Below are 21,146 nucleotides of genomic sequence, written 5' to 3' on the forward strand. Positions count from 1 at the left end.
AATGCGATTTTCTGGTCAAAAGCATCCAAAAATGGCATAAAATGCCAGAGTTCGAGGGTGCTAATTTTTGACAAAAAACGTCGTTTTTTTTAAACTTGCTTGTAATGCATTTTTCTTGTCAAAAAATCATCATGTGATTGTACAGTTGTCGTGGCCGAGTGGTTAAGGCGATGGACTAGAAATCCATTGGGGTCTCCCCGCGCAGGTTCGAATCCTGCCGACAACGTTCCTTTTATTTGCCTGCTAAAGTCACTTTTGTAACCGAATGTTGTATTTCATCCAAAGCGCAATTCAGTAGCTTTGTTGGTATTTTTACTGTGTAGACTGTCGACATTTCCAAGGATAATCACTTTCAACACGAGGACCAATGGCGTTTCCCTGTCAACATCATTTCTACCAATCAGCACAGCGTCTGCTCGGACACGTGGAACATTTGACCAATCACAGCACAGTGTTCGTCGCCTCAACGAATGAACGCGGAAGTAGAGGAAATTACACTAATGGCTTCCACCTCACAAATGCAACGAATAACACCTCCACCAAGGACAAATACGTGAATTATCAGTGTTATTTATTAACCCAAGTTCTACATAGACTCGAATGAAGGCGCATTAGCGTAAGAGTCTTAAAAAATGCTGTTCGATGCTGTGAGTGTTCTTCAACCAATCAGCGTAACGCTTGTTGAATGGTTCCATCATACACTCAGCACTAAAATCAACACACTTGAATCCAACAACATGAAGAGATGTTTTATATGTTCAGAGCAATAAATATTTCAACATTTTCCTCTGCAGTGTCAAAAACAAAAGGTACAAGTAGTAATATATTTATATACAAGGCTAAAATCTTTAAAATAATGTCATCTCTGTGAACACATACAGTATTTGACACTGCTGGTACAATTGTACACACACTAGCTCAGCACAAGAACCGAATACAACATTTGCCATCTGATTTCATCCAACCTGCTTTTCTTTTTCAAAAAAGAAAAAAAAACATGTTTTGTGAGCAGCAGTCAGAATGATTTCTTCCAAAATGAAAAATGTCGTTACTGGTTCCCACCGCCAAAAGTTGCTGTCTCGTTCAATTCCACATTGTTCTGTACATTCTGGTTTATAATACAAAGTTCCATTCAGTGCAGATACTGTAATAAATAACACATGCACAGCCATCGTGGAGAGAAGGCCCGGGCCGCAGCGTCATGCCTGCTGTTTTTCCATATGTCTTCATGTGGGAAAAAACACTCGATTGCCTCGATACTAGCACAAGAAAGTTGATTGCCCTCGTTAAAGCACACTGAATGTGGCACTCAGTCAATGCACCATGAAGCACGGAAGTTAGCAAAGTCACATTTGCTCGAGTCGAAAGTGGAAATGCCTGACAAGATGGCGTCGGAATACAATGACACTGATTCAACACCGACGGCCATGCTTGACGTTCCAAGGCTACTCTAGTGGAATTATTGTAAGTATGCGTGTTGTTTAGATACACCGTGGAACCTCTAAGGTGGAACGCTGTTCAACTTCTGATTTTTTTAAATAAAAAATAATCCATTCAATGAAGTCTTTGAAATCACATTTTAATATTCTTAAGTGTTGCACAAGTGTAAAAAGAAGTGAAGCAATCTTAATAGCAAGAAAATGTTAAAGGGATAGTTCATATTTTTTGACATGTACAGTTGTATGTCAAAAAATGGGAACTGTCCCTTTAAATTCATGTTACTGCATTGAATGTAAGACAGATGACTCCTCTTAATATCGCTTAATTCTTAAGTGTTGCACAAGTGTAAAAAGAAGTGAAGCAATCTTAATAGCAAGAAAATATTAAAGGGATAGTTAATATTTTTTGACATGTACAGTTGTATGTCAAAAAATGTGAACTATCCCTTTAAATTCATGTTACTGCATTGAATGTAAGACAGATGGCTCCTTAATATTGCTGAATTCTTAAGTGTTGCACAAGTGTAAAAAGAAGTGAAGCAATTTTAATAGCAAGAAAATGTTAAAGGGATAGTTCATATCTTTTGACATGAAGTTGTATGTCAAAAAATGTGAACTGTCCCTTTAAATTCATGTTACTGCATTGAATGTGAGACAGATGACCCCTCTTAATAGCGCTTAATTCTTAAGTGTTGCACAAGTGTAAAAAGAAGCGAAGCAATCTTAATAGCGAGAAAATGTTAAAGGGATAGTTCATATTTTTGTACATGTACAGTTGTATTGCAAAAAATGTGAACTGTCCCTTTAAATTCATGTTACTGCATTGAATGTAAGACAGATGACTCCTCTTAATAACGCTTGTTTATGGTCATCTTTCATGAGTGAGAAGTAGCAAAAAGTGAAAAGAAAAGCATAATGCTTGTTTATATGACTTATAATATTATAATTACAATATTTCTGATCATTTTGGGCTGTCGGAATTCTATCGATGCGTTGGACTTTAGAGGTTCCACTGTATCCCTGCGCCAGAGTCAGCCTTGTCGTTTTAAATCTCAGTGTAAAGCACAGGTGATTGCTAGTTTCTAAACGTAATCGTGCAAAAATAACTTGTTTTTTGAAAAAACGTTACGTGACTCATGTTCAATGTCGACACTTGAAAATAATCCAGTCAGTGGGGACATGTTACGTTACATGCGAGGCAGAGAAAAGTGAAGAAACAGAACAGCACAATGGTAAAAACACAAGAAAAATAGAAAACAAAGTTAAAAATACATCATGTCATGTTTGTCGCCACAGTCGTGATAATTATCAATAATTTGCTCCAAAAAGTCTCCTGATTGCAAACAGCAGGGGATCGAAGATGGCGCCCAGAGGAACGCCATCACCGCCACTTGTCATATAACCATATCTGCATATCCTACCAGCATTGAAAATCAACAAGCAAACCTTCGTCAATGCAGTTGGCCACATAGAAAAAAAACAAAACACACTGTACACGTCATATGTACACAACACGAATAGTCGTATTTGCATTCACAGCCTCATTTTCCATCATGCTTCCAGCATCGGAATGGTAAATAAAGGTACGCCTACAGTGCAGAAAAAAAATAGTCCTTAACAATGGATTAGGTCCGGCTTTCATGTTGTTTTTTGTTGTTGTTTTTTTGCCCAAAAATAATGGAATAAATCAATAAAAACAATACACTCAATAAACAAACCCCAGCATTTCAATGCAAGTATAACGGAATGTGATTCATATTTTACCATCCTCCTGTCAGAAGGCACCTTGTTCCTCATTAGCATTAATTATTAGCATTAGCATTAGTTATTACCTCAATCAGTTTGCTAACATTCTGTAAAAAAAAAAAAAAAAAGTAGCAAGATTGTTTTTGATGTTTTCTGATACTGCATTCAAATCAGTACATGCAACCCTGCCCTGCCCCCTAGTGCATACCCTGACATTTTCACCGAGAAACTACCGCATGCCCTCGGGAAAAATTAGCGGCACACATCCTGTATCCTGTCGTTCCTTTATTTATCCTATTCTGTCGTAGCTCCAACGTAGCTTGTTTATGTGCAACCAATGAATTGCTTACTAATTTAAAAAAAAAACTCTGTTTCCCAGAATGCACCCTGTTTGGCACCATGTTGCACATTAATCTTCCCTGGCAACACAAGAGAGTCACGTAAAAAATCGAGAATGATAACATAGTTGAGACACATCATCGTATCTTACAGTCACGTTATACTTTGATATTTGTTTAGGATACTTTAAAGGGGGGTGGGCGTTCACAGATATCATACATTGTATATATGTATATATATTTCTATATATATAAGTGATGGAATAAATCCCCCCGTAAGAAGAATTCAAGTTCCAATCTATAAACCCTGTGAGCCACGACAACAACTGCACAAAGCACAGAAGTAAAAAAAAAAAAAAAGACTTTTAGTTTGATGGCTTTTCAACGTTACGACAGAACTTGAGTGACGGATTTAGGGTCACAAAAGGTCCACACGCTGTCCCCTCACCTCTGCATAAGCGTGGACACTTTAAGCTATTGCACAAGTCATGCATGGCTGTCAATCAAACACACACGTCGTGTTAGCATTGTGGGCTAACCCTCGCCTTTGATAAAATGTCACTAATTTGACAGAAACACGTCACTTCCACGGGGGACTCGATCAAGAGCGCGAGGCTCCCACGACCAAAAGATGGCGGCGCCGTTGGCAAAGCGGGTTTTTAACCACGAGGGAAGTGAATGTGAAAGTAACACAGGCTAAGTAATTTTCTCTTCCCTGCTCTCAGCGCTCGCCGTCTCACCAGGCGGCCATTTTGATACGCTTGCACTTCCCCTCGCGCTCTCCTCTTCCTTCTCCCTTTGAGCGCCATCCCCCGGTGGCTGGCGACGACGTAGCCTGCCGCCCTCGCTCTCTGGCTCCTCACACGACCGTGCTGATACGACTGACCGGTTTCGACTTGGACCCTGGTCCTTGCCCGCCTGCTGCTCCTGGGTGCGGGGAGAGCGGCGCGGCGGACGGGGGCGGCAACGGAGAGTGAGGGGGAGGGGGCGGGATGGAGGAGAGCGGCGGGTACTGTGGGGCGTAGGGCTGCGACGGCATCTGGGTGACGAGGCGTGCTGATGGGGTCTGAGGCGGTGGCGTGGAGAAGATGAAGTGAGTGGAGGGGGAGGTGGCGGGGGAGGGGCTTAGGGGGGAGTGGACGGCGTGATTGTGAGAGTGAGCATGGGGGTGGGGCTGCGAGTGCGAGATGGTGAGCGGCAGCTTGGCGCCGCCACCCGGCCTCCCCGCGGCGGGATGCGAGTGGTAAAGTCCGTGCGGGGTAGTTGGCGTAAGGGGAGAGTGCGGGGACAGCGGAGGGGGCGTGGTGAAACCAGAGACCACGTTGTAGCGCTGGTGCTGGGCGGCGCCGTGCTGGACCCGCTGATGCTGCTGGATATGAGACGCAGCGCAGCCGGGCGGTCCCTGCTGGCGCCGTGGAACAGACACCCGGTGCATGAGTGGGTGGTGCTGTGGGACGCTCTGCATGTGGTAACGGTGATGATGGTGGTAAGGTGGGGGAGGAGTCTGTTGCGACTGTTGCCCACTGACCGCGCCTCCTCCATTGTTGCCGTGGCAATACTGGGCGTGCAAAGCTTGAAGCTTCGATGGCGCCCCGCCCAGGCCTCCTCCCCCTCCAATGCCTCCCGGGTCCGACTGGCCGAGGTTGGCTGATGGGGAGGGGCATGGGGAAGGGGAGGAAGGGTGGGCGATGGGCGGCTCGGGAGCGGGGTAGTGAGGTGGGGAGGATATCATCAGGGGACTCGGGGGACACTGCGGCGTCGGCGAGGTCATCGTCAGGGGACCAGGAACTTTCCCTCTTCGGCTGCCGAAAAAGTTCCCCAGTCGGCTGCCGCCAGTCGGCCCGACCCCCATTGCCATCCCTCCTCCGCCCCCAGCCACGCCCCCGCTCACGAGCGGGGAGATGCTCGGACCTCCCTGATTGTGACAGAGCCCCGGCCCACCGCCTACCCCCGTACCGGGGCTCTGAGTAGGGCGGTGCGGCCGGTAGGCTGCTGGGGACGGGGGCGCCATCATGGGGCTGTAGGCCAGAACGCCCCCGGGGTGGTACTGCTGGTGTGGCCGTGGACTGCTAATGATGGAACCCTGAAGGGATGAGCAGTAGAGAGTCCGGTGAGATGACTTTTCACATACAAATGAAAACACAAAGTATAAAATACAAACTAAATGATTAGCCACTCCAAATTGTCCATAGGTATGAATGTGAGTGTGAATGGTTGTTTGTCTATATGTGCCCTGTGATTGGCTGGCCACCAGTCCAGGGTGTACCCCGCCTCTCGCCCGAAGACAGCTGGGATAGGCTCCAGCATACCTGTGACCCTCGTGAGGATAAGCGGTAGAAAATGAATGAATGAATGTTCTGTTATTATCCCGATCAATGTGTACTGTGTATGTGTAGACTTTATTATTTATTATTATTATTATATTATTAATATATTATTAATAATATATATTATTATTTATACATATTATTGTAAATTATTATATATGAACAATATAACATATTATAACAATATAATAATTAATAATAATTATGAATATTGTTATTATTATTATTATTATTATTATAAATAATAATTTATGTAATTTTTTTAATTTATAATAATAATAATAATAATAAATAATAATTACTTCATGGTTTGTCTTTTATTATTAACATTATTAATATATCAATAGTAATTAATAATAATATAACAATATTTTATTATAATATATTATTATTATTATATATATATTATATATTGTTATAAGTTATTATATATTATTATAACAATGTAATTGTTAATATTGTTAAAATTGTTAAAATGATTAATATTAATGTTATTATTAACATACAATTATGACTAGTAATGTTCATTCATTCATTCATTCATTTTCTACTGCTTTTTCCTCACAAGGGTCGCGGGGGTGCTGGAGCCTATCCCAGCTGTCTTTGGGCGAGAGGCGGGGTACACCCTGGACTGGTGGCCAGCCAATCACAAGGCAGACTAGTAATGTTATTATTAATATATAATATTATTATTATTATTTCATGATTTTTCAATGATCATTGTGAAGTTGGTGACAAAAATACAAAAAAAGAAAAGACAAAAATAGATTTCAAGGAAAATAGCGCTCATGCTACCCCTGATGGAGAAGTGACAGACGTCACTCAAGGCTGCATACACGTTACAAGACAAGTTTACTTAAGTAACTTTTGCTACAAACCCAAATGGAGGCCAGTTGAAGAAAACCTAATAAAGTGGAGGCCGTGTGACCAACGCAACACGATTTTTAACTAGCCAATTTCACCGTGTACGTGAACGAGGGACGTCTGTGCTGCTGCCATCGAGGGAGATGACATCACAGAGCGTGAAGAGTGACACAAACTTACTTCGATGGTACTGTCCAATGAGCCCACGCTGTTCCGACGACCTCGCTTTCCTGTGAGACAATTAGAATAGCGACATTAAAAGCGCTCTTTACTGTATAAGGAGTGGCATGTAATTCCCACTGATGTCCATTAGAGGGGGAAAGTGCATCATCACCACTTGTATAAACAAACCAGAAGAAACAATGTTTACTTTTAAAGGAAACCTTTAGCTCATCATTCACATAAAAAAACAAATATTTATTAAATTATTAAAAAAGGGGTGGGGCCTGCTCACCGGTCTCTGAGAGATCTCTGAGTGAGGAGCTGAGCGCCGTGCGTTTGAGTCCATCCACTGATGCGTACGTGTCATCCAAGCTGGACCTACCCAGGGTACCATTCACCACCTCAGCACCGGCTCCGCCTACCAGAATGCCTCCGCCTCCGGTTCCTCCCCCCATCAGCACGGAGGGACGCATCACACCTTTCTGCTTTTCCAACTCGGCTGCGTATTTGAAGGGAAACAAGAATCAAGATGGCAGCAGTAAGCAGAGACGTAGCTACACGACGACCCCGGGGGTCACACACTTACACTCTACGCGGTACTTCTCCATGTCTTGCACCTCCGCGATGCTCTCTCGGAGGTCAGAGGTGAAGCGAGCTCGGTCCTGCTGGCTCGGCGCCGTGAATACGATCAGAACCTTCCTCTCTCCTCCAGGATTGGCTGACGTCAGCCTGATGCCGTGAGGATAGTCTGGATGACACGACATGTCAATTACACGCTATATTTACACACGGAGCAACATACGCAATGACGCCTTGCTGCTACTTTAACCATTGTGCTCGATTGTTAGACCCACTTTTGCGAAGAAGAAGAAGAATATCGACAGGAAGTTACATGGACGCCAGTATCACCATATGCATCTTCGCTTGTTAGCAAACTTAACATTGATTAAACACTCATTCACTTTTTTCACTTGTACAGTATGACAAGATTAAATGATTAAAATGTGACAAAAAAGTTAATAACCTTATTATGGTATTATGGCGCCACCTGCTGCTTTGGCATGCAATTTTTTTTCATGTATACATTTTGACACAAACCCAGTCTTTGATATCCCCTCCATGTTTTTCATGGAAGGTTATGGACTTAATTAGAAAATGTTTTGATGGCACTCTGCAAGCGGGAAAGAGTGTTACAGCTTTGAATCTTGAATCTTGAATTCACTCAACATTTTCCAGCAGGAAGATACTGTGACAAGATGTTTTGTTAGTAAAATATTGTATATTGGAAAAAAAGAGGCATACTAAGAGTATCAAAAGAGTATCACTTGACAGCCTGGCGCCACCTGCTGCATTGGCATGCACTTGACAGCGTGTGAATTTTTTTTCATGTATACATTTTGACAGAAAACCTAGTCTTTGTTATCCCCTCCATGTTATTCATGGAAGGTCATGACAGGTGAATTAATTAGAAAATGTTTTGATGGCACTCTGCAGGGGGGAAAGAGTGTTGCAGCTTTGAATCTTCAAATTATTCAACATTTTCCAGCAGGAAGATACTTTGACAAGATGCTTTGTTAGTAAAATATTGTATATTGGAAAAATTGAAGGCATACTGAGAGTATCAAAAGTAGGCACTTTAAAGGCTTTTTGATGGGCATGTCTATTATTATCTATTATTATCTATTATTAGCATTCACAGGTTGTCTGCCCTGGGAAAGCCTCAGGATTCACCGGGAGGACAAGGATAAAGTAGCTGGACAAAGGGAAGTCTGGGCTTCCCTGCTTCTCCGGGTACCCGACCATGGATGATGATTGATTATGGATGGACTACAAAATACGCATTTACCAAAAATGAAGTGCTCATCAGCCCTCCCCACCCCAATTCAGTGACTTGGACAAAGGTAACTGAGGACCCCTGGTCTAAAGGTAAGCCATCTTCCTAAATAGAAAATATTATTATTATCATCACTGTCGAGGTTAATGCGCCCACAAGACAACGCCAACACACACACACACAAAATATGAATCACACGTCCTGGTCACAGCCGTCACTGTAATCAGCCACGTCCCATTTAGCTCCCACTTGGTGGACGAGAAGAGCCGACAACAACAAACAACAACAAACCGATAATGACAACCAACACTGAGTGTGAAAAGTAGTCCCTATAGAATGCCTACATCCTTCTTATTTACTTAGCATCTATTTGAACCCTCGCGTGGAACTAAATAGGTTAAGCAAAATGTTAGAAACTGCTCACGGTATGATACAGTGCAACACAATCATCGTGTATGGATTTCCGGAAGGTTCTTACAAGTGCTCTGGAAGGTGTGGACCTGCATGTCGACGAGAGGGAATGATTGTCGGAAACTGTACGTCACAGAGGCCTTCTTTTTCTGGAAGATCTTGGTCACCTGAGGAAGACATTAAAGCGTCATGCAATACCAGTTTTATCCTCGGGAGGCAACGGTGAGTCAACGCAGTGAAAGGTGTGTTTAGATGAAATTATTTTCAGTCTCGGCCTCCATGGCAACTGCTGTGTTATCGCCATGCCACACTGAGAACCGAGTCTCCAAGATTGGGCACCCGTTGGGATAACACACACACTTGCATCCAAGGACACACACACACACACACACACATATCCCTTCCCTCATCCAATGCCTTCGCTGTTATACCCCTTTGTTGTCGGTGAGACATGGACCGTATCTTGCGCCGATCATTTTATAATTTGCCGTGGCTGACTGCCTGCTGATGATGGGAATACCTCCACTTCCTTTTCCACCCCCCCCCATGGTGCAAGTCTCGAGTTCATATTGTAAAAAGTATGTTTATTTGCGCCGATGTTGCCAAGGTTTTTTGCCACTGTACTCTCCCGTAGGAGCTTATAGTCTCTTTTTTCCCCCTCCCCTCTCCTCTTGTTGTTTTTTCTTTCTTTCAGACCGGATAAATGCCGGGATGCAAATTAAGTAATAGATTCAAGCAATAAAGAATATGAGTGAAGTGTGGCTAATTGCTGCCCCCTCATGTGAGTTAGGGGTGAGTTTAAAAATGCTAAACCTTCCCGACTGCAAGCATATTTCTTTCTCAACTTTTCCGTTGCCGGTGTTAATCCTTTGCGACACAAACTCTACGATTCGATTCCCATGTTGTCGAAGCTAAGACGCTATGAAACTCGCTCAGTAGTTTCTTAGCATTGCCTGTCGCAGGTAGTCAGATCTCGCGTATTAATGACACTTCTGGAGCACCGCAGTACCAAACGGGAGCGAGGCATTACGGGATAAACGGGTGCTCTTTTGTCTCCCGTGGGAGAACATCCTCAGGCTCTGCGAGGATTGCTGCAAGTGAAGAATTACAAAAATAGTTTTGCAACACTTACGCACACAGATGAGAAAATGTGTGAGAGAAAGATAACGCTCATTATTCCTGTAAGATCGACATATAACAGCAGAAATGTGCACAGATACACAAACAACGACAGCACGCATAGATAGGATTGTCACTCTAAGGTCCATTTAGTTTGCTGCCTAAACATGCTATTCTCCTTGGAGACATGTGGCTCTAATTTTGTGGCGCAGCGGTAATGGCGCAGCGGTAATTTGGTCCAGCGCACCGCTGTACGCAGCCGATTTGGTCATTTGGTAGTCTGGATTGCGCGCAGTTGTCCACATATTCAATGACAATTTTGTGACGAAAGTTCGCCAGCTCTGACCTGGTCTATGCTGGGCGCAGGCGAAGCGCAGTCTTGCACACTGATGATTACATGTAATATTTGCAGTATCTTGCCATATTTTGATGATTTGAAAACACTGCCTACAGCCAGATTTTAACACACCATTGTATTGTGCGCCTGTCAGACAATTTACCACTGCGCAGGGTGCGCTTCGCCTGCGCCCAGAATAGACACAAACAACGACAGCGAGCATAGACAGGATTGTCATTGTAAGGTCCATTTAGTTTGCTGCCTAAACATGCTATTCTCCTTGGAGACATGTGGCTCTAATTTCGTGGCGCAGCGGTAATTTGGTGCAGCGCACCGCTGTACGCAGCCAATTTGGTCCTTTGGTACACTGGATTGCGCGCAGTTGTCCACATATTCAATGACAATTTTGTGACTAAAGTTCGCCAGCTCTGACCTGATCTATGCTGGGCGCAGGCGAAGCGCAAGTTTCGAGTTCATATTGTAAAAAGTATGTTGATTTGCACACTGATGATTACATGTAATAGTTGCAGTATCTTGCCATATTTTGATGATTTGAAAACACTGCCTACAGCCAGATTTTAACACACAATTGTATTGTGCGCCTGTCAGACAATTTACCACTGCGCAGGGTGCGCTTCGCCTGCGCCCAGAATAGACACAAACAACGACAGCAAGCATAGATAGGATTGTCACTGTAAGGTCCATTTAGTTTGCTGCCTAAACATGCTATTCTCCTTGGAGACACGTGGCTTTAATTTTGTGGCGCAGCGGTAATGGCGCAGTAGTAATTTGGTCCAGCGCACCACTGTACACAGCCAATTTGGTCATTTGGTAGACTGGACTGTCAATGACAATTTTGCGACAAAAGTTCACCAGCTCTGACTTGGTCTATTCTTGGCGCAGGCGAAGCGCACCCTGCGCAGTGGGCGCATAATGCACATACGTCACCAAATCATTGTATGCAAATGAGCCAACACGTAGCACAGACTTTGTAGAAACAGAGAAAGTGAGCCATTAGAGAACTAATAATTAACAACAACTAAAAACAACGATTAATATATAGTTGGCGTGTTAAAATCTGGCTGTAGGCGGTGTTTTCAAATCATCAAAATAAGGCAAGATACTGCAACTATTACATGTTATGATCAGTTTACGTGTTAATGCATGATCACAGCGTGTTATCAAATGATGCAATGGTAGAGGTTTATTTTTAGTGGGCGTCGAAAGTCGAAATATCCCAATGACAGTACTGTAAGCTAGATGAAATTAACTCGTTTTCTTGTGTTATCCTGCACAGAAAAGGGAAAGAAACATGTGTTCATGTTTGGATTGTGAATGATGGGCAAAAATTACCCAAAAATAGCAGTTGCTCTTTAAGTTAGGTGATGTTTAGTGACTGGAGTTGCTAAGCTAGTAGTTGGATTGCTGCTGTCCTGTGAGGTGAAGCCAGAAGAGGCGTAAAAGGGAATTTCCATTAAGACCTTACTAAGGTGCACCAATGTTTGTGTGTGTACTTTACCATCAGCAGATCGTTGAACAGGAAGACTTCTCTTTGGTGGACGCCGCTCCTCTGTGCTCGGTTTGGATCGGGAACCTCGAATAATTGACAGCAGCACACCAGCCGACGATGAGGCAGCGACAGAACCTAAAATACACAAACACACAAACACACACATTGACAAAGACTGGGTTACAATTGGGATGGAGGCTACCAGAGAAGATGAGATTGAGCTTACAGGCTTCTTGCCGACGACCATCCTTTCCACCGCCTGCACCTGAGAGACGTGGTCGTCGTTGGTCCTCAGCTCCCACTTTTGGATTCTTCCATAGATAGCCACAAGGAGGTCTCTTGGAATGTCCTGACCGTTGTCCACACCTAATAAAATAATATAAAATAACTGACTTATGCTCTTTTGTCTCATGCTACTGCTAAATATTTCATATACAAACATCATTTACGACATTAAACAGCACTCGTGCTCGCTATCGGCATCACACTTGACTGTAGGTACTCCTGCCGTACTAGCTGTACACTGTCTAAGTATATCCAAATACTTTCTAGAGTATTGTCCCTTGTCATAAATGTGAGGCCTGTACTCTTGTGTATTTGGAGTCATAATGCAGGAACCTGCTAGAAGATCTTGCAACAGCACGAAGAGCGACTGACCTCGCAGGTTCTTGATGAAGTCATCAAGCTTCATCTTCCTCTCGGGCTTCACGTTGGGGCTATACATGTCCGTGTTGAGGAGGATGATGGCAAAGGCCAGGATGAAGATGGTGTCAGGATTCTGAAACTGCCGAATCAGCACCGGGTTACACACGCAGTAGCGCTGACTGCAGGGCGAGAGGGAGACAGTCAGGTGACATGCGGCGCAGCGCTCTGGCTGGGATTCAAACTCGGTCAGTACCTGAAAGCCTCCACCAAGCGCTCCACCCGCTGAGCTTCTCCCTGAACTTTGATCTGAGCCTGGAACTTCCTCAGGGCATCATCCAGGTCCATGCCAGAGAAGTCCATCTCATCCAGAACGCAGCTGAACGCACGAGAAGCGCGGATGAGCCAATCATGACACCACCAGACGGCATGATGGGAAAATTCTTGTACTCACTCTAGAACGTCCTTGTTGAATTGCTGCCGGCTGCCCAGGAACTCACCGATCATCTGACGACTCAGACCTTTCCGCTCTAGGATGAACCTGGCGATGCCCACCGGGGTGTCCGAAACGAAGCCCCTCTCGATCAGGTACTGGATCCCCTTCTCAGGCTTCCTGATAAACAATAAATAAAAGAAAACAATTCTCTAAGCGTGGTCCTGTCTTTCTCTGTTATGTGCACTAAAGATATAAAAACAGTTGGAATAGGTGCAGATTCTGGAAGATTTAGAAAGTTTTCTGTGCAGGTTATTGTGTGTAGCTGCTCTATACAACTCAATACAAAGGGTCGAAAAATTCGCATAAACGGTCCCCTTTAGGGCTGCACGGCAGTCGAGTGGTTAGCGTGCAGACCTCACAGCTAGGAGACCTGAGTTCAATTCCACCCTTGGCCATCTCTGTGTGTTCTCCCCGTGCATGCGTGGGTTTTCTCCAGGTACTCCGGTTTCCTCCCACATTCCAAAAACATGCTAGGTTAATTAGCGACTCCAAATTGTCCATAGGTATGAATGTGAGTGTGAATGGTTGTTTGTCTATATGTGCCCTGTGATTGGCTGGCCACCAGTCCAGGGTGTACCCCGCCTCTCGCCCGAAGACAGCTGGGATAGGCTCCAGCACCCCCGTGACCCTCGCGAGGACAAGCGGTAGAAAATGAATGAATGAATGAATATTTAATGGAGGGCTGAATGGCGGATGAGTGGTTAGCACACAGGCCACACAGCTAGGAGACCCGCGTTCGATTCCACCCACGGCCATATCTGTGTGGAGTTTGCATGTTTGTGCATGGGTTTTCTCCAGGTACTCCGGTTTCCTCCCACATTCCAAAAACATGCTAGGTTAATTGGCGACTCCAAATTGTCCATAGGTATGAATGTGAGTGTGAATGGTTGTTTGTCTATATGTGCCCTGTGATTGGCTGGCCACCAGTCCAGGGTGTACCCCGCCTCTCGCCCGAAGACAGCTGGGATAGGCTCCAGCACCCCCGTGACCCTCGGGAGGATAAGCGGTAGAAAATTAATGAAAGTCCCCTTTAACACTGTTATGCCAAAGAGCTACATTACCTAGCTACACCACACCAGCTAGCTACTAGCCAGCTAGCAACTAGCTTCACACATTGCCTAACCAAAAGATAATTACAGCTGATGCTACTGTGTTTATTTTTGTGTTTGTATTCGGAAAAGTATTCCGTGCATAATATTTCATCAAAAGCCAGTTGGTCAATAAATCAAGGAAAAGCGGTCCTACTTGTTGAACAGGTTGAGTCCGATGCGGTACTGGCGCCGCTGGACCACGTCGTTGTTGAAGGCGGGTGAGTCCCAGCTGTGGCGGCTCTCGCGCTGATAGGTTTGCTTGCTGAGCGTGGATGCCCCCACAGGCTCACGCAGGCTGTCCCGCGATGATGAGCCCGAGCTGCCGTTGTTGACGGTGGTGTCGTCGTTGGAGTTGGTGGTGGTGGAATTAACGCTCTCGTTGTCACCGTCCGAGCACAGCAGGTGGTGGTGGAGGTGGTGGGTGTGGTGCAGGTGCGGGTGGTGCAGGTGCTGATGGGGGTCCATGTTGGCGGAGGATGACAGCGGCGCCGGGAGCGGGGAAAGCGGCGTCAGCGGGGGCACGGGCGACGGAAGCGGGGAGGAAGGGGTTTCTGGGTAAGCGTGGTGGTGGGGGAGGTGGTGGTGGTGCATGTGGTGGTAGTGGTGCTGGGGGAAGTGTGCCACGTGTGGTGGGTACACGCCCCCGCCGTGCCCGTGGTGTATCATGTGGTTGTACTGCTGCTGGTGGTGGAGGACGGTGGGCAAGTGGGGAATGGCTGACGGGTGAGGGTGGGCGTGCTGGATAGTGTGGGGCAGCGCATGGGGTGGCAGGGTACGGGCCGAGGGGAGGTGCACAGCAGGAGAGGCGGAGCTACGCGTCTGGCCCTGCGCCGTCACCACCGAGCGACCGTTGGGTTTGTGCTTGATGGTTCCCTGTGGCGACTCGGCCTCGCTGCTTCCCGCCCCGCCCCCTCCCTGCTCTTCTTCTCCGCTCTCGCCGTCGCCACCTCCTCCTCGTCGCTCCCGCTCGCCTCCGCTGCCTCGCTCCGCTCCTGACGGTTCTTGCTCGTATACCAGGCGGCCAATAGATCCTCGCTCCGACCTGAAGATGACAAAGTTCAAAGGTTAAAAAAGTAATCACTGTGTTATATAATAATTAGAATGACTGCTGATTGGCCGTACTGACCTGTCACTCATGTCCACTGAGCTGTCACTGGGTGGTTCTATGGTCAGCACTGGAAGGTGTCCTCCTCCTCCTCCTCCTCCTCCTGCGGCCCTCCCTCTGTACTCCCCCCGACACTCGGTGCAAGGGGTGCTGCTTCTGCGGCTTGCGTTGCTTCCTCGCTCCGTGTCTCGACTGTCCTCCCTGCCGCCGGCCACGCCCCCTCCTCCTCCACCCCCCCAGTACTCTGTGTCAGAGCTGGAGGCAGGGCATGAGAGCGGCGAGGAGGGGGGTCGGGAGATGGGCGAGGAGGGGAGGCACCCCTCATCCATGTAGAGCGTGACGTCGCTGAAGGAGGTGGCCGTGCTGTCCTCGTGCATGGTGCCCGCAGGGCCCCGTCTGATGCCGCCCACCTGGCCGACCACGTGGCGGCGGGAGGAGGAGGTGGCGCCGCCGCGCCAGGTGCACTCTCTGTAGTCTTCCTCTTCATCTTCTTCCTCCTCCTCTTCTTCCTCTTCCTCCTCCTCCTCCTCGTCCTCCTCAGCCTCTCCTCCCGCCTCCTGGGAATCCTCGCGACCTGACTGGCAGGTAAGAGAATCGTCCATCGAGTCTGCCAGCGACTTCACCTAACACACAGACAATTTTAAATCAATAATCTAATAATACTATACTATACTTTCATATACTGAATATGTACAATATTAAGTGTGTTCATTTTTTTTTATTTCTAGGAAGACCAGGAAGTAGAGTCTTTGAATTATTTCATAGATCAGGGGACTCAAACAGAAGCACCTCCACTTGCTGCCAAACGGAGGTCAGCCATGCATGGAATAAATTAAAACAGGTGGGAAGCACAATACGAAGGAAATATAACTGAAATGGGTGCAGATTCCGGAAGATCTAGAAAGTTTTCTGTGCTTGTTATTGTGTGTAGCTGCTCTACAGGAGTCCACAACTCATAATACAAAGGGTAAAAAAAAAAAGAGCATAATAGGTCCCCTTTAAGCAGGGCCGCCCCCCTCTACACGCAGTTTTGCTCAACGTGGGTGCCTGCCTTGTTTGCGTCGCTGCTGGGAAACATAGAACACCAAGTCAGCCCAAGGCAGGAGCGAATAAATAAACAATCTTAAATAGCTGACTGCAATGTCTGGAGACGTTGCGTGTGAACGTCTGAGCCTGATGGTGAGACAAACAAAAATGAGCAAAAAAAAAAAAAGGAATGATAAAAGGGTGGTTCTGGTCTTAGGAAGAAAGAAACAATGCAAACAATCCACAACAAAAGCTGCCCAGTTAGCTTGCTTGCTTGCTAACTGCTATTGCCTAGCTAACTCGCTAACTTCCTGTTTCAGAAGATGTTTAGCCATAACAAAGTAACTAAGAAAGTAAGATGTGAACATGTTTTACAACTAAAAAAACAAACAAACCTTAAACTGTATTATGGAAAAGCAGGAAGTGAACAAATGTAACAGTTACTGATTGTAAAAGTACCAGATGGAGGGGTAGGATTTAATAAGCTTTGCTTCTTCCTACTCCTTTTGGACATGTGGAACTGTGAACTGATTATATGATGCATTCAATTGTCATCTGATGCATGTTCAAATGAAATAAAACCATTACCAAATGTGAAATGTCTTTTTGTTGTGAAGGCAGCATTAGCGCCCCCCACAGGACTGGAGGTGACAAGCATGAATGACAGAAAAATAAACAGTTGCTGGTTTAATGTTGTTATTTACCTGCTTGGTGAAGGAGTCATCCATGTCTCCTGTGTCCTCTGACCCCTGCTGACCCGATGACCCTTGACCCTGTGGTTGACGCTCATCAAAGGAGTACTGGGAGAGAGAGAGAGCAGAGAGAACACCATGGTGATGTGCTCATTAACACATGTGTGTGTGTGTGTGTGTGTGTGTACCTGCATCCTCATGTTGGACAGGATGATGCGTCGCGTCATCCTGTTCTCTGAGGCCGAGCTACGCAGCCTCTGGAAGTTCTTGTTCATGCGGTACTGCCTGAAGGCTGTCTGGATGGTCCTGGCCGCCCGCCGTGACACAAACTGCCCGCCGTACTTCCTCTCCAACATCTCCACCTGAGCAAGCAACAGCCAATAAGAGCAATGGAATCACATCACAGCATATCATAGCGCTCTCGCGGTGATGCACACCTTCTTGTCCTGGAGGTCCGTAGAGAGCTCATAGCTGTCAGAGAGGGCCTTGCAGCGTTTGCTCTCCTCCTCCTCCTGCTTGCGGAGCGCCAGGCTGGCCGGCTGGTGGCGACTACGCTGAGCCCAGGCCAGGCTCGCCGGGGTGGGGGGAGAGATAGGGGAGCTATCCTGTGGTGTAGGGTGTGTGTGTGTGGGGTGGGGGGGTAATAATAAGACATCCAGTCATCTTCATTTACTTTCCACAGAATTACTTCACTCACTGACGACAACACATTGTCCCACAGTCGGACATGTGTCGCTAAGTGGTCCGCTACCTGTGTGTGGGAGGCTCCAAGGGGCCCGACGGAGGTGCTGCTGGTGGATATGTAGGGGTCACAGGGGCCAAAGGGATGGAAGGGAGGTGGGTGGCCGAATGATGAGTCGGAAAAAGGGAGCACCTCCGGACACCGTGGATCAGCTTCCACACTGAAAAGAGCAACACAAGAGTTAGCAGGGTAATATTAATGATATTTTAAAAAAAATAGCCTGTTAATAAAGCTTTCATGATGTGGGCGCTGCCACACACACACACACACACACACAGTCACATGAGTCATGTTGAACAGCAGAGAGTGTGTACGTGTGGGTGTAGAGAGTGTGTGTGTGTGTGTGTGTGACTTTCACAGAATGTCACCTTGGCCATTATCTCCTCATGTGGTTCTTCCTCACCTCTATCATCTCTCCTCCACAGCAAGTTCTCCTCCTTTTTCTTCCATCATTCCCTGTCCACGGTGTCTTCTCCTATCACGGTCATCCAGAAATCCATACCCACCTCCATAATGGCTCCCTTATCTCCACAATTGCTCCTCTAATGATAATACTTCTATACCAAATTCATGATTTGTTGCCTCCTTTTCCTCATATTCCTAAACCATTGTTCTCCTCCATCTGTATTCCTCCTCCTCCTCCTCTTCCTCCTCCTCCTATCACAGCTCAGGAGAGTTTGCTTCATATTGGCAGGAAAACAAAAACTTCAGGTGACCTTCACTTCTCACACACATACACACACAGCCTCATCAAAATGACCTTGTCGATGCATGTTGTTAACAGAACCTGCCAAAGTCCTCAGACCACCTCTAATGCACCACACACACACACGCACACACACACACACACACACACACACACACAAACACACAGTGTGAGAAAGTGCAAAGCAGCTGTCTCTTTCCAAACTAACCATGTGTGATATTGAATACTCAATATCACGAGCGGGTATCTGACACCCAAACTCATGAGACAAGACAAGACGAGACGATGCGTGAGACTAGAACCCCAAAAACGAGAAGAGATGAAATCTTAACACTCATTTTTAAGAAAAGCACAATGAAAAACAATACAGGTGTGTTTTGAAACGTTTCAAGTCCCACAAATCCCCCCCATGACCATAGTGAGGATAAGTACCATAGAAAATGAATGGATGGATAAAAAGCTGGAAAATCCGGGAAATCCGGAAGTGGAAAATCTGCATTTGCACGACATCATCACACGACAGGAAGGAGGAAGTGAGAGAACATGGAGGAGTGTGCATATTATGTAGAAGGTTATACATCCATCCATTTTTTTCTACCGCTTTTCCTCACTGGGGTCGCCGGGGTTATGCTGGAGCCTATCCCAGCTGACTTGGGGCGAGAGGCAGGGTGAACCCTGGAATGGTTGAGAAGGTTGTAGGGAAATTTCAACTCATGCACACGGACACATGTATACACAGTTCAGTTCCAAATGTGACAATTGTTATTTTGACTTTTTCTCCCTATTTTAGTTGGGAACTGATATTTTCCTGAAAATTAGCTATGTTGTATTGCTGATTACTAAGGAACAAACTTTTTTATGAGTCTATTCTCTTTTGGTATGTTCCATGTTTTTATAGCCATAGTACGCAGTAGTTGAAAAATGGCTGGCATTGAATGAGTTAATAGCGGTTGCTGTGGTAACCAACTGCTGTCGCTTTAAAATGTTGTGACTTGGCTGTTGGTGTGAAAGCCATGCCTGTTACACTTGCTGTACTGTTGTTATGTAGCAATGTAGCAGTTGGCTAAATACTGAGTGGTCAAAGAGAGTTATGTTTTCCTTTTCCGCTTTCTCATGCAATCCAAGTCATTATTTAAGTAAAACAATAAGACTTTTAAAGAAAAAAAACAGTCTTCAGTTTGGGACTGGGGAGTTGTTTAGAGGGACTAGCGAGCACCATGTGCCCGGTGGGCTCGCTGTGCTCCAAATTACAACACAACGGGGACTGTGTTAGTGAGCCACAGAGTGTGTGTACTTGTGTGTGTATGTGTGTGTGTTTTCCTCATGCAAACAACCAAATGGCATCAGACCCCGAGGCCACAAGTGTCATCTCCGCCGTCTTCTTCCTCGTTAGCCCTCTGCAGATGGTCCACAGAACCGTCCCCCCCACCCCTCTGTTGTGTGTTCTTTGTAGCTTAGGCTCCACCCCTTTATTGAACACATGGAAAGTGTTCAAGTGCATGCCAAAGCAACAGGAGAAGCTACAACCGCTAACTGTAAACAAGTCATTTCTGGAAAAGATGCCCAAAACATTGCCTTTACAACCTAAAAAAACTTTTATAAAGGCCGAGTGGTTAGCGCGCAGACCTCACAGCTAGGAGACCAGGGTTCAATTCCCAAACTTGGCCATCTCTGTGTGGAGTTTGCATGTTCTCCCCGTGCATGCGTGGGTTTTCTCAGAGTACTCCGGTTTCCTTCCACATTCCAAAAAAACATGCTAGGTTAATTGGCGACTCCAAATTGTCCATAGGTATGAATGTGAGTGTGAATGGTTGTTTGTCTATATGTGCCCTGTGATTGGCTGGCCACCAGTCCAGGGTGTACCCCGCCTCTCGCCCGAAGACAGCTGGGATAGGCTCCAGCACCCCCATGCGACCCTCGTGAGGAAAAGCGGTCGAAAATGAATGAATGAATAAAGGCCACAGTTTCACCCTGGAACAGACTATTATGTATTTCCATGATTTCTTATGAGGTAGCGCTACTGTTGCAACCATCTACTGTATTTCCTCGCCAGCTGCCAGCTCCGTGTGGACTAATGAGGTGGGACAACACAGCAGAACACTCCTGTCTGAATGTTAATTCGAGGTGAAACCACCTCCTTTGACAGGCCACTCATCATTACCGGGGCGGAGTCGGCGGTGACGTGATTGAAGGTGACAGCGTGACCTCGTGTGACCTCTCATCAGCCGAGCAACTTTCTGTGACGTCACTCGGCCAGAAACCGAAAAATCGCAACTGTTTATATGCTTCGCATTAACCCCGCCCCCCTCCCCAACTCGGTTGCTATATAATCCACCTGATCCCAGGTTCTTCCCCCGAACGACCCGCTCTCCCTCCGAGCTGAGCCGCTGCTCTCCTTGCGGCTGTCAGCTGATGTCAGAGGCAGCAAGCTGAGCTCACGCAACTGAAATAAGCTCGTCTGTGGACATGACAGCTCTCGTGTAGCGATGAAAGGGAGTTGACTTCAAAGATTTATTTCTACACACTCGCCAGAGATTTGATGCATTATTAAAATACACT

The 21,146-nt window shown here is 46.1% G+C and overlaps 1 protein-coding gene and 1 non-coding gene across 7 annotated transcripts in view; one reads left to right on the top strand and one right to left on the bottom strand.

Moving 5' to 3' along the window:
- Nucleotides 1-144: 144 nt before the first annotated feature.
- On the top strand, nt 145-226 carry trnas-aga (transfer RNA serine (anticodon AGA)). Its single transcript has one exon. It is a non-coding gene; the product is annotated as a tRNA-Ser (tRNA).
- A 285-nt stretch (nt 227-511) lies between these two features.
- LOC131136886 (IQ motif and SEC7 domain-containing protein 1-like) overlaps nt 512-21,146 on the bottom strand; it is a 66,541-nt gene continuing 45,906 nt past the window's right edge. For 5 of the 6 annotated variants that reach the window (XM_058084209.1, XM_058084210.1, XM_058084214.1 and 2 more), the window contains 16 exons: nt 17,891-18,041; nt 17,577-17,744; nt 17,328-17,501; nt 17,152-17,247; nt 15,443-16,044; nt 14,471-15,358; nt 13,184-13,342; nt 12,986-13,108; nt 12,745-12,911; nt 12,314-12,453; nt 12,097-12,222; nt 9,189-9,288; nt 7,463-7,624; nt 7,169-7,375; nt 6,895-6,944; nt 513-5,606 (listed from right to left, as the gene is read on the bottom strand). In XM_058084209.1, coding sequence (XP_057940192.1) covers nt 4,383-5,606; nt 6,895-6,944; nt 7,169-7,375; nt 7,463-7,624; nt 9,189-9,288; nt 12,097-12,222; nt 12,314-12,453; nt 12,745-12,911; nt 12,986-13,108; nt 13,184-13,342; nt 14,471-15,358; nt 15,443-16,044; nt 17,152-17,247; nt 17,328-17,501; nt 17,577-17,744; nt 17,891-18,041 — 4,537 coding nt within the window. In that variant the 3' untranslated portion in view covers nt 513-4,382. Of the gene's footprint in view, nt 5,607-6,894; nt 6,945-7,168; nt 7,376-7,462; nt 7,625-9,188; nt 9,289-12,096; nt 12,223-12,313; nt 12,454-12,744; nt 12,912-12,985; nt 13,109-13,183; nt 13,343-14,470; nt 15,359-15,442; nt 16,045-17,151; nt 17,248-17,327; nt 17,502-17,576; nt 17,745-17,890; nt 18,042-21,146 lie in introns of all 6 variants that reach the window. The other variant, XM_058084211.1, reaches the window with a different exon arrangement.

This window comes from Doryrhamphus excisus, chromosome 10 (genome assembly GCF_030265055.1).
Source record: "Doryrhamphus excisus isolate RoL2022-K1 chromosome 10, RoL_Dexc_1.0, whole genome shotgun sequence".
Classification (NCBI taxonomy): domain Eukaryota; kingdom Metazoa; phylum Chordata; class Actinopteri; order Syngnathiformes; family Syngnathidae; genus Doryrhamphus; species Doryrhamphus excisus.